The sequence below is a fragment of the Arachis ipaensis genome, chromosome B04 (assembly GCF_000816755.2).
Source record: "Arachis ipaensis cultivar K30076 chromosome B04, Araip1.1, whole genome shotgun sequence".
In the NCBI taxonomy this organism is placed as follows: domain Eukaryota; kingdom Viridiplantae; phylum Streptophyta; class Magnoliopsida; order Fabales; family Fabaceae; genus Arachis; species Arachis ipaensis.
Window position 1 is genome coordinate 132,080,977 of NC_029788.2, and position 13,581 is coordinate 132,094,557.

At 32.9% G+C, this 13,581-nt stretch overlaps 2 protein-coding genes across 2 annotated transcripts in view; both read right to left on the reverse strand.

The window, feature by feature from the left end:
- LOC107635642 (disease resistance protein RPP13-like) overlaps positions 1-3,255 on the reverse strand; it is an 11,247-nt gene extending 7,992 nt beyond the window's left edge. Inside the window, exons 1-3 of the mRNA XM_016339166.2 lie at positions 3,124-3,255; positions 2,909-2,946; positions 2,236-2,326 (exon numbers count right to left, since the gene is read on the reverse strand). The gene's annotated coding sequence lies outside the window, so the exon portion shown is untranslated. The remainder of the gene's footprint in view (positions 1-2,235; positions 2,327-2,908; positions 2,947-3,123) is intronic.
- Positions 4,478-12,942, reverse strand: LOC107635641 (disease resistance protein RPP13). The gene is made up of 3 exons (XM_016339165.2): positions 12,793-12,942; positions 12,621-12,713; positions 4,478-7,273 (listed from the first exon to the last, which is right to left on the reverse strand). The coding sequence occupies exon 3, from the start codon at positions 7,255-7,257 to the stop codon at positions 4,684-4,686; it is 2,574 nt and encodes an 857-aa protein (XP_016194651.1). The 5' UTR covers positions 7,258-7,273; positions 12,621-12,713; positions 12,793-12,942; the 3' UTR covers positions 4,478-4,683.

Consider the following 13,581-nt stretch of genomic DNA (forward strand, 5'->3'; position numbering starts at 1 on the left):
ATATATATATAAAAGGTGTTTAATTGTATATAAATGTTCTATTTAGTGATAGGTTTCAATTAAGATTAATAAGTAATTTTTTTTTTCAAATTCTTGAAGGTGTTTATATAGTTCCTACTTGCGTAACACAATCATTAATCAATAGATAAATTCATATACGAAGCTATATATATATATAAAATCTTGTTGTAAGAATTGTGGTGAATTCTTCTTTTGAACTATGGTATGTGGATTAATTTGTTAAAGAGGTCTTTTGAAAGAAACTCTATATAAGTAAGTTCTTTTTTTAGTAATTATCATTGTGTGTATTAATGCTCTTTTTTTTTTTTATAAAAATCAGTTTGTTAAAAATCAATTTTTATGGTTTAATTAAACTGATATCTAATTTTACTGCAATAATATTAAAACTAAGCGTTTTTTCAATTGTTATATGAAAAAGTAGTTGAGTTCCGTTTTTATATATTCGACCTCTTAGTAGGTCAGGTAGAGCGAGGTCTTTGGTGGGCCTTTAAGCTTAATAGATCTGGCTTAGTGTTTTGGGTTAGGCTATGAACATGTATAATAATAAATGAGAAATTAATCAATACGATGATTATTTCTAGGGGTGGCAACACTACCCGAACCCGCGGGTACCCACCCCGCCCCTATCCGCTCGGGGCGGGTAATTACCCGCCCCGCATCGGCGCGGGTAGGGCGGAGCGGGTTTGATGCGGATTTTCTGTAGGGCGGGGCGGGGTCGGGTAGAGCAAAAACCCGCCCCTACCCGCCCCGTTGCCACCCCTAATTATTTCATATTTTGATCAAGAAGTTTTGGAATTAAGTTTTAGAAACAAAAAGTGTATTCTTTTATAAGTTATATATAATTAAGGTTATTTTAGGGAAAAGAAACTTTATTTGAAATAGTAAAAATATTTGGGATAAATCATAGACCAATTTAAAATATAAACATTATTTTTATACTAAATGTTATAATTTTTCAATAAACATATGAAATCCGTTTGAAAACTGATGCACTTTCATACGAAATTTACAAATGATGCTATTTTTGTCCTAAATTTGTGCGAAAAAATTTTGCCTATTTCAAGGGGTTAGCTATAGTAAAAACATTTAAGACTAATTATAGACAAATTTGGGATAGAATTAACAATTTTCAAAATGCGTCCAAAATCTGTCTAAAGTTATTCAGATGAAATACAGACGAATTATAGCTTTTGTCCGAAATGTGTTACTAATCTGTATGAAAATTTTGGCGCCATCCAAAAAAAATTTGGCGCCAAAATTTGGGACAAAATTTAGACAAATTTAGGACAAAATATATTATTCCAATGCCTCCACTAAAAATTGTTCAACATTTGTCTCAAATTTATCCGAAATAAAAAAGTCATTCAGACGGAATAAATTTCGTTTGAAATTTTCGTCCGAAAAAATCCTATTTCTAGTAGTGCACGTTATCATGCCACATGGTACTTAACGTGATACGTCATCATCCAATTGATAGAAGGACTAACGTTACTAAATCGTATATTTTTTGGGAACAATTTTAATTAATTTTATCTTTCAAAGATCAAAATAAAGATTAGAGTAGCTTTCAAAATTGACTATTAACTCCTTTTTATAATCTATCGTCATTAAAAAATATTATGTCATTAAAAACAAAATCTTTCGTGGCACAATAAAATGAAAGTAAATGTCTAAAAATAATGGTGGAACTATTTAAAATTTTTTTAATACATATAAGTATAATATTTGGAGGTTATAGTAGAAGCCATAACTTTTTTTTTAATGTATTAGTTTCCTTATTTTGTACTTTTTAATTATTATTAAAATAAATGAATAATTTTAAATATATAATTATAAATATTATATATAAAATTATAAATATTAAATTAAATAAAATAACTTTATATTATTGATTTATTATCTTTCTCACATTACTCTATTATAAATAGATAAATAGATCATATGCATGCTACATTATTCATTATCATTGTTATTAATTATCAATGAGTGTTAGGGCTATCAAATTTTATGATTTATAATCATTAATTAATTATTATTGATATTTTTAATAATGTGAAATTTTATTCAATAATATAAAATTACTCATCACTTTTTTTTTACCGACTAATTATTGACCAAATTTTAATATTATTATTATTTCATGAAACAGATATATGTATATATTGAGAATCTGGCAGTGACACAGAGAATATAAAAGAAATAAATGTGTCTCACCTTGATTAAAAAATCTAAAATCAACTTCAACAGCAGGTGGTGTGCCAAGAGGCAAGAGATTATTCCTGTGATCCTATTAGGCAGTTAGAACCTACACAGAACAAGTGGGGGAGAAAAAAAAAAGGTTAAATAAGTGCGTAAAGATTCTGTTAATATAATTTAATTGATTAAAATTTATATGTATTTATTTTTATTTAAAGTTGATAATTTTTAATTATTAATTTTATATTAAAATATCTACATGTGAATTTAACTCGATTTATAATTTTTATTGAGATGCATTGAATTATCTTTCATCAATGTTGTTTAAATAATCTCTTCCTCGCTCATCAATTTCTTTAGAATCTAACAGTGTGTATGTAGTACTCGCTCAATCATTAAAAATAAGTCATGCTAGATAATAAATTAATGGTAACGATTTATATATTTTTAATAATGAGTATATATGAATAAATTAGAAATGATATAATATGTTATTTAAAATATAAATAAAAAATAGAAGAAATAATGTACTGTAAACAAAGATTCATTAATTAGGGGGTGGAACCGTGGAACTATAGGCTAAAATCAAAGGAGCCGTAGATTTCATATACCAAGGAAGTGAAGCTAAAATAAAGATAATTATATTGGTGAATCTATATATAGTTTATTCGGTAACATAAATTAAACTTACATTGACTTGAAAAGATGTTCCTTTGTATATAAGAGCTCCTACCAAAGCAACAATGCCATGATGATGTGTGCAACAACAAATTAAATAACTTAATTAATCCAATGTGTGAAAGAACAAACATTCACTAGATAGACAACCGAAATTAGAAGGGGAAAAATCACTAATTAAATGATGTTAAGTATTCATAACCGTGCCCTAAAGTTGAGATAATGTACCTTAATAAATATTATCCAAGCAATATAATAATTTGATAAATTCCTTTGCTTCCTTTGTGGAAAAAGTTGAAATAGGATCGGTTTGGGTAGTAGCTAGATTGAGCAGCACCAGCCACACCAAAGTGAGGAAATTATATAATAAAAAGCAAGTATATATAGTAAATTAAATAATTGCCATAAGGTGCCTTAAGTCATATATAGTCCAAAGAATCTCTGGGCTTTGAGCAATGCATGCGTTTGTCACAATATAAAGTAATAAATAAATAAAGGGCCAAAAGATAGATACATAAGCATCTTATTCTTGCCGTATGAACATTTGTGCAAGTATATGTATATATATGTAAGCAAGCTAAGTATCAAATATAATTGAAGTTATTCCGATCCCTAAAATGGGGTAGCAAAAAATATCTAATCTTAACACATACATAAAAGAAAGGAATTATTTAAATCTAAATCAAAGGTTTCCCAGAGGTTAATTAACCATCTTAATTAACTTGCATATAGTAATTGATTATATTATTATACTTAGTGAAGGGTGTATGTGCTTGAGTTATGATTATGGATCATATATTTATAGAGTAGTGTTCTTTAATTTATGGACTAAAGTTCAATACAGAAGATATATACAGGAAAATTGCTTAATGAACCAGTATTAATTCTTGCCGTGAGAATATTTGTGGAAGCGAGAAATCAATGTATCTTTGTGAATTAAGTTGCTTTAATTTGGCAATAAAGCCGTTCTATTCGAGCTTGGAGTATATTGAGAAGTTGGTGATCATTGAATGTAATATTATGTTTTGGAGTATCTGAGTATTGATTCCAAATCACAGCTTCAAATGTTAATTAACTATATCTTATATGGAATTGCTAATGTTTTTGTTTTCTTGTATTCATCATTGTACAAAATGCAAATGAAACTTGATACCCTGTAGTCCGACAATCAAATAAAATAAACACAGAAGAAAAGCATACAAAATTAAATTTGGGCTCTGGCTGTTGATGGAATCCTACGATGCACGGACACTGATACGGACACGGACACGATACGATACGGGACACGCTGACACGCGAATTTTAAAATATTACATGACACGGAGACACGTATATATATAAAATATAAAGTCTTTTTTAGATAAATTGTAATGATATTTTGATATTTTATTGATATTAAAATATAAATTAAAATTTTTAATTATTTTTAATGTCTTATTTTAATTATATCAAGTATTTAAAATATTTTTTTAATAAATAATAATATATATTATATCTAAATTTATTTTAAGAATATATGTTAAGAATAAGACTGGACACACGGATATGTGGTTGTATTTAAGTGTGTCGGACGAGTGTCGTGAGTGTCGTGTTCGAAATGTGTCCGACACGCGGACACGATAACTCAGCGAAGTGTCCAAGCAATAACATTAGTAGTACTACACACATAAACATTAAAGCAACAACATCGTAATAAAACTACATATCCAAGGAAAGATATTAAACGGTAATCAAGACATACAGAAAAACAAAGGTCGAATGTTGATGATGAATATAACCTCATCACTCTTAGTCACGGATGTGAGGAATGTTGCAATATCGAATCTGAGGCATTGCTCCTTTTTCTACTTTCCACCTGCCATCTACCATGTCAGCCCCACACTGTAGTACTCGAAGCTGTGGGAAGTCACCAGCTACGCAATCAACATCGCCATATATGCCTCTGCCACCGAGTTTCAAGATTTGCAGGTTGGCAAGCTGTCCCAGGGTCTTTATTATTCTTGCATCCAGTTGACCAAAGGATATGGTAATCTTGGTAAGACTTGTAGGATACGCATTCCGATCTAATGGAAGTATCGCGATGCCAAGTAGCTTTAGCGTTCGGAGTTTGTTTAGGCACTGCAAACTGTTCTCTAAGAATTCTTTTTCTGGTGCCTCTGGCAGCTCTGTCACCTCTCCACGCAAAGTTAATTTTGTCAAGTTGGGGAACATGCCCTTTTTTAGGACGCTTGCTGTTCTTGCATTAAGACAGATGTTATGCAGTGTTTGAAGATTCTCCACCTTTGTTTCTCCAATTTTCATCTTCGACATTGATGCTCCTCCAGACCATCCTTTAAATATCTTCGTCGCTTCTTCCATTTTCATCCTCTGCATTATTGATTCTATTTGAGTCAATTCTCTAAATATATCATCACAGTTTAAATACACATGCCTGAGTGACTTGAGTTTCCATATTTTGTTTGGTAGAGTAATAGAGTGTTTAATCCATAAGTATAGCGTTTCTAGATTCCAAAGGTTGCATATAGAAGCTAAAACTTCATCTCCAATTGTTCTAGAAGATGCTGTAACTTTCAAAAACCTTAGATGGATCAATGTCGTCAATCCACGAGGTGATAAACATAGCCTCACTTGGTTCATGTCCAATACACGAGCCAACTTGAAGCCATTCTTTATCTGTTTCCACCCTTCTGATTCATTCTCCCAGTAAGTGTTTTCACCAAACAGAAGCAGAGAGCGTGCAGATGATTGGTTATCTTCGGTTAGCCTCAGTTCTCCTCTATACTGGAGAGACATCCTACGAGAATTACACTTGATAGCATCCAAATTTGTGCACACTTCCATAAATTTATTTTCCCTACTCTCTGAAATGCATAGGTCACGAAGAAGATCATGGACTCGACATGTCTTCACACCCCCATCAGTCCTCCTACTTGCCACTTGCACCAAGCTCCGTTCCACCAGCTTATCTAAATACATGTCAGCAATATCTTCTACTTCTGGTGAATTTGATGGTCCAACTTCTTTTTTCTGAATGAACCCTTCAGCTATCCACAGTTGACACAATCTTCTCACATTGATTTCATAATCTTCAGGATACACTCCCAAATAAAGAAAGCATGGCTTTAATGTTTGAGGAAGGTCATCATAGCTAAGCTTCAGAATATTGGTCACAATTCGATATTCTTCCTCCTGAACAAGATACCAAGAAACATTATTCTTGATTTTAAGCCATTCTCTTGGTGACCTCTCTTTTTTGGCAACCATACCGGCTAACACAATGATGGCAAGTGGCAAACCTTTACAAGCATTAGCCATTTCTTTTCCAGGAAGTTCAAGTTCATGAGGACATTTTTCTTTACCAAACACCTTTTTACAGAATAATTCCCAACTTTTACTTTCGTCAAGAAATGGAAGTTCGTAAGTGAAGATTGCTCTTGTATAATGAGAGATATCTTCAATACGTGTGGTTATCAATATTCTACTACCATTGTTTTCATCAGGAAAGGCTTCTTGCAACTCGTCCCACACTTGAATATTCCAGATGTCGTCTAGGATTACCAGGTATTTTTTTCCACTCATGCATTCTCTGACTTTTCTTTTCATTTTCTCTTTATCATTTAAATCTTTATACTCCTCTGAGGATAACCCCAAAAGCTTCAAAAGGCTCAGTAGTAATTCTTGTGCTCTGTAATGGTTGGACACAAAACCCCACACATGACACGGGAACATGCTCTTGATCTTCTTGTTGTTGTAGATCTTTCGAGCAAGAGTGGTCTTTCCCAAGCCACCCATGCCTAATATGCAAACAACTCTACGACTCGAATCTCCTCTTCTGGCGAGGTGGTTAATCACCTCATCAGAGTCATGCACCAAGCCTACTACCTCCTCTTCTTCCACATTCCTCCTTTTCGCAATCAATGAGTCTTTTGCAAATTCTTTGTTTCCATTATGACTTTCAAAATCACCTTGTTGGATGCCATATTTAGACTTGTTTTGATAAATCTCATCGATCCTTCTTTTGATGCTGTTAATCTGATCACTCACCTCATGGAACATCATCACATGGTCTTTGCTGTGGAAGAACTTCCCCAACATGTTTCTGCTTCTTTGATTGTTGACATTGACGACATAGGTGTCTACTACATCTTCAGCTTGGTATGCTACATTTCTGATTTGGTTCACCACTTCTTTCACAAATGGATCCTCACGCTTTCCTTCAGAACTCTTGATAAAGATGTTCATGAACTTCAGTTCATCATTTAGGGACCTGATTTGATCTTTTACGCTAGAAAGCAAAGTCACTTCACTAACAAGCAGCCGTGACAAGTTGTCCAGTGCAAAGTTAACAACACTATCAATCATTTTTTATTTTCGGATCCTATGAAAAAATTAAAGGAAGATTGTTAATTAAGTGTATTAAGAAAGAAAGTAAGATCATCCATAAGAAAAAAAATGAATAAAATATAAATATTAGATAGAAACAAACATACATATATGATGGGTTAATCATAATTGATAATCAATGTCATTCAATCTCATTTTTTTACTTGACATGAAAATAAATTAATCAGATAATGAGATAATACTTAATAACAAGAACATACAATATTGTGAAATTTATAGTATTTTATATATCAAATTAAAAGAATTTAGAAACAATTTTTTTTAAAAAATAAATATTTTATATAAATTACCAGAATAAACCAATTGAAACCCAAAATTATCCAGATCTTCCAAATCAAACATGACTACTGAATGTCCCAAGATCCATTTCTATATAAATCAAATCTATTAAATTCGATTTACGAAACCAATACTAAATCGAATTTATTAAATTTGAATTGCATACAAATTGACATATATTTATAAATCGAAACAAATAACTTCGATTTGTACATACATGTAAATCGAAACAAAGAGATTCGATTTATATTTGTTAGGAAATCGAATCTATTACATTCGATTTATACACGTGAACAGATGCCATGGTAAATTGAAGCCAACAGTTTCGATTTAGTATGATGATTTAATTCGAAACCATTAGTTGTGTTTATTAAATATAATAATTTTTAGTTTAATTTATCAAAAATAAATACTAAAAGTTTATTTAAAATTATCTTTTAAAAACTAATTTAATAAATTATTTAACAATATAATTTCTTCCTTATAACTCCGCCTATGTTACACTTGCGGTATATAGCCGGTCCCAAGCCCAGATAAAGGAGGAGGGTTGTGTTAGGTCTTCGACAACCAACATAAAAATATAGTCGAACCCCCATGATATGAATCAAAGACATTATTGCGCTAAAGCTAGGTCGTTGCCCGGAAGCAACGCGCTGTATGGCTCGAGTACGGTGTCAAATGAGCAAGAGCCGCTGCATCGGTGCCCGAATATAGTGTTAAATGAGCAAGGATTCTCGCGTTTTCATGAACGGACAAGGGTAAATAAGCTAGTTCACAAAGTAAAAGGTAAAGGTTGGAGCGACAGAAGGTTGAGATTTAGGACATGGAATATAGGCACCCTAATAGGAAAGTCCATGGAGGTGGTGGACACCATGACAAGGAGGAAGATTAACATTATGTGCCTACAAGAAACAAAATGGGTTGGTGCGAAGGCTAGGGAATTTGATACTTCTGGTTTCAAACTTTGGTATATAGGAAAGGTGAAGAATAAGAATGGGGTTGGAATAATTGTGGGTAAGCAGTGAAAGAAGGACGTAGTGGATGTTAAGAGGGTGGGAGATTGGATCATCTCTATCAAACTTGTGGTGGAGGGAGGTGCTTTCCATGTGATTAGCGCCGATGCACCGCAAGTGGGTTCGGACGAACAACACAAGATAATGTTTTGGGAGGATCTAGAGAGTTTGGTTCAAGACATACTTTTGGGAGATAAGATTTTCTTAGGAGGAGATTTAAATGGCCATGTTGGGAGAGAAGTGACTGGATATGTGAATATTCACGGAGGCCATGGTTTCGGGGTGATCAATGCCGAGGGTAAAACTATTTTGGACTTTTCCTCAACCTTTAATCTTCTCATCGCAAATACATATTTTAAAAAGAGAGACGAACATCTTATAACCTATAAGAGTGGCATGACAAGCTCTCAAATTGACTTCTTCTTGTTGAGGAGAGTCGACCGAAAATTTTGCATTAATTGTAAAATTATCCCAGGAGAGAGTTTGACAACACAACATAGGGTGCTCGTCATGGATTTACGCGTTGAGCAAAAGTTGAGGAAAAGACATCATACGAAGAACCCAAGGACGAGGTGGTGGCAGATGAAAGGTGAGGAACAAAGAAGATTCCTAAGACGGGTAGGAGAAGCGGCAAAGTAGGATGGGAATGAAAGCGCGAAAGAGATGTGGAGGGAGATGGCAGAAGTTATTAGAAGAACAGCAAAAGAAAGCTTTGGTGAATCTAAAAGAATAGGACCAAGAGACAAGGAGTCATGGTGGTGGAATGCGAGTGTACAAGATAAGATAAAGATAAAAAGGGAGTGCTTTAAAGAGTGGTCTCTATGCCGCAACGCAGATAACTGGAAAAAATATAAGGCGGCTAAGAAAGAGACAAAAGTGGCTGTAAGTGAAGTAAGAACAAGAGTATATGAGGGCCTCTACTAGTCTTTGGGCACGAAAGAAGGAGAAAAATGTATATATAGAATCGCAAAGAGCCGTGAAAGAAGAACGAGAGATTTGGATCAAGTTAAGTGCATAAAGGATAAGGATGGAGATGTGTTGGTTCAAGAGGAGAAGATTAATGAAAGGTGGAAGAGCTACTTCTACGAGTTATTTAATGAGGGACAGAAGACTTTTCCAAGCCTTGGTCGATTACGCACAAGGGAAGAAGATCAAAACTTTGACTACTATCGGAGGATCCGAGACTTCGAGGTAAAAGAGGCTCTAAAGCAGATGAAAAATGGCAGGGCAGTAGGACCTGATAATATCCCGATTGAGGTTTGGAAGGGTCTTGGAGAAAAAGGCATCAACTGGTTAACCAAGCTTTTTAATGAGATTTTAAGGGGGATATACAAAGTTGCGGAAACTATAGAGGGATCAAGCTTATGAGTCATACCATGAAGTTATGGGAAATGGTGATAGAATGGAGGTTGAGAAAAGAGACACAAGTAACAGAGAACCAATTTGGATTTATGCTAGGCAGATCTACCACTGAAGCGATATACCTTTTAAGAAGGATGATGAAGAGGTATCGTAGTAATAAAAAGGGATCTACATATGGTGTTTATTGATTTGGAAAAAGCGTATGATAGAGTACCAAGGGAGGTCTTATGGAAGGTTTTAGAAAAGAGGAGAGTAAGGATCGCATATATTCGTGCAATTAAAGACATGTATGATGGGGCCACAACTAGTGTGAAGACTCAAGGTGGTGTGACAGAGGAATTTTCTATTGGTATAGGATTACACCAGGGATCATCCTTAAGTCCATACCTTTTCACATTAGTCTTGGAAGTACTCACAGAGCACATCCAAGATCCTGTGCCATGGTGTATGCTTTTTGCCGATGATATTGTCCTTATGGGAGAGTCAAGGGAAGACCTAAATAAGAAGTTGGAGTTATGGAGAGAAGCTCTAGAAGTGTATGGTTTGCGCATAAGCCGTAGCAAGACGAAATATATGGAATGTAAGTTCAGTTTGAGAAGGGAAAACCCTAATATAGAGGTGAAGATTGGAGAAAACAGCCTACGAAAAGTTAAAAGTTTTAAGTATCTTGGGTGCATCATACAGGATAATGGAGAGATTGAACATGATGTAAATCATAGGATCCAAGCAGGTTGGTCAAAATGGCGGAGTGCATCTGGTTTTATATGCGACAAAAAAGTGCCTTTAAAACTTAAAGGTAAATTCTATCGCACCGCTATAAGATCGGCTATGCTTTATGGTACGGAGTGTTGGGCAGCTAAAGGGGAGCATGAACATAAGCTGAGTGTGGCAGAGATGAAAATGTTGAGATGGATGAGTGGTCATACGCGATTGGATAAAATAAGGAACGAAGATATAAGGGAGAGAGTTGGAGTAGCACCCATTGTGGAAAAGATGGTTGAATCGCGTCTTAGGTGGTTTGGACATGTGAGAAGAAGACCGATAGAACATCCAGTCAGGAGGGTGGATGAGATGGAAGATGGACAAGGGGCGAAAGGCAGAGGAAGACCTAAGAAGACCATCCATGAGGTGGTCAAACGAGATCTATATGTAAACGGTCTCTCTGTAGACATGATACATGATAGAGCACAATGACGTCGTTTGATTCATGTAGCCGACCCCACTTAGTGGGACAAGACTTTGTTGTTGTTGTATAATTTCTTCCTTATAATCTTGAAAGTTATTTTGACTCATTTACAAGCATTTTTTTAAGTAACAAAAAAAAAGGAAGAAAAGAGCTATCAAAATTTGTTCAAGAAAAATGGCATGCCTCTCTTTCTCTCTCATCTATCTTTCTTTTAATTTCAATAGCTTATCTATGAATAAATTTGCAGAAAAATAAAGATTGTTGAATAATTTAGTAATATATAGAAATTGAACGAGTTTGAATTTTGTTAATTTAATAGTTATTATTGAAAATTATCAACATCAATAATAATAATAATAATAATAATAATAATAATAATAATAATAATAAAAAGCAAGGTCCAAGGCTCTAAGCATCAATTATTAGGAAGGTAAAATATGATTAAAAGTTCAAAGAGTTATTTTTCGAACCATATGCTTGTGGTATGAATGTGTCAAGTAACCCTAAAGCAACCGATAACTCTAAGAAGAGGTCATAAGAAAATAACTAAAAGAGTCTTGAAAGATTCACTAGAAAATTGTGTGTGTTCAAGAGAGATACACAGACATAAGGTTTTATTCTTTTGCGCATGCAACTTCGAAGAACCGGTAATCTTGAAGATTTCTTAGTGTAAAACACAACTTCATAGCTACTTTATAATTTTTTTTATTTCCCAGAAGGTAGAAATTTAGATGAAGTCAACCTCATATGAAATTGATAGTTGAGAGTCGTTAGATGAGAATTCAGTCAAATCAATTAAATTATTTAAAGACTCTCAACTATCTCTCAACTATCTGACTACACCTGAATTTATATAATTCGTGGTAATTCAGTCTAGTAAAAATAAAATAAAAAAAAAATGAACGAAGAAAAATAAATAATAGTTATAAGTATGTAGGAGCAATTTGTTGAAGTACTTGTTCTTCTGTTGCTATATGAATCTCTCACTCACACCCTTCTTTTTTTTCCTCTTTATCAATATTTCAGATCTTCTATGTTCGTACATCTATATATGTCATATGCATATCTAAGTTTATGATCTTAATATTACCTTTACAGTAATAATATAATATATTTGCAATAATGGTTCTTCTTTAATCTTTGTATAGCAATCTACATAAACATTTTGAGTAACTAATTGTTAGGCTTCATTTTAAAAAAAAAAAAATCTCTTTCTCTTAAAAGAAAATATAAAAAAAATAATGATAAATCTGAATAGATGAATGAGTTAATTCGTCTTATCTAGATTCTTCTTCATGTCAAATATATGGATCTTTTGAATAGCCATATGCTAACTTAAATCTTGTACTTTGTTTGTTTAAAATACATTTTTTGTCAAATTTTATTAATTAACCACCAACACATCTTTGTTTTAGAAAAAATTCAAGCAAAAAAAAGAAATCAAGTAGTAGCATAGTTATTACATATCCAATTATACTCACCGAACTATGTATAGGTGAAAAATCTTGAAGCACAAGGTGTGTCGATTGTATCTGTATCCTTATTATTCAAATGGAATATATTTCCGAATTTCCCTAAAACAATAAAGAAAGAAAATATGAAGTGAATCAAATCAATCAAACATATGAGAGAAAATAAATGATCAGCACGTACCAGTAATTAAGAGAGAAGGCAGACATAAAAATCTGTGGAAGAAGAGCAAGCAAGACACAGAATGAAACTATGAATAGGGAGGCAACACGATTTCAAGCTAAGAAAGTAAAGTCAACTCACTTAAAAAATTCATTGGTATAAAAGAAATTGAAGGTAATTGTGATATTATAATAGAAATAAAAAGTACTAATTCAATTAAATTATCTATGCACAAGTGGATGATTATAATAGAAATGAAAAGTATAAAAATGTGCATTATTACACCTAAACAAATATACATTATTGTTAAGGTCAACGCATCCCATTAATTAATTATGACATGATTGAGCAGACCCAAGTAGATGCATGTGCAAGTGTTAATTAATTCATAGTGGATTGTTTGCTATGAAGATGATACAACATACATGCTTATTGTAACTGTATGTTTTAGGACTAATTATTGAATTTTATGGTATTTTTTGAGTTTAGGCTTTTAGCTAGACATTCTTTGGCATGCACATTGATTCTTCAAGTTACTGATAAAGTTTGTTGATTTCACAAATCAAGTGGATGGATTGAAATCACAATGGCGAAAACATATAAAGCAATTAGTTGTCATTTTTATCACCAAAGGTAGCAACGTTGCAAGGAGAAACTTTCTTTGATATTACGTCAAAAGTCAATTTTTTTGTGTCATGATTTAAATTAGGGTTTAACTAACCTCTCTCTTTAAAATACAAGTTAAGAATGTTAATAATAGAAAATTTTAAATAATTTACTTTAATAAATACACAATAAATATATTGATAA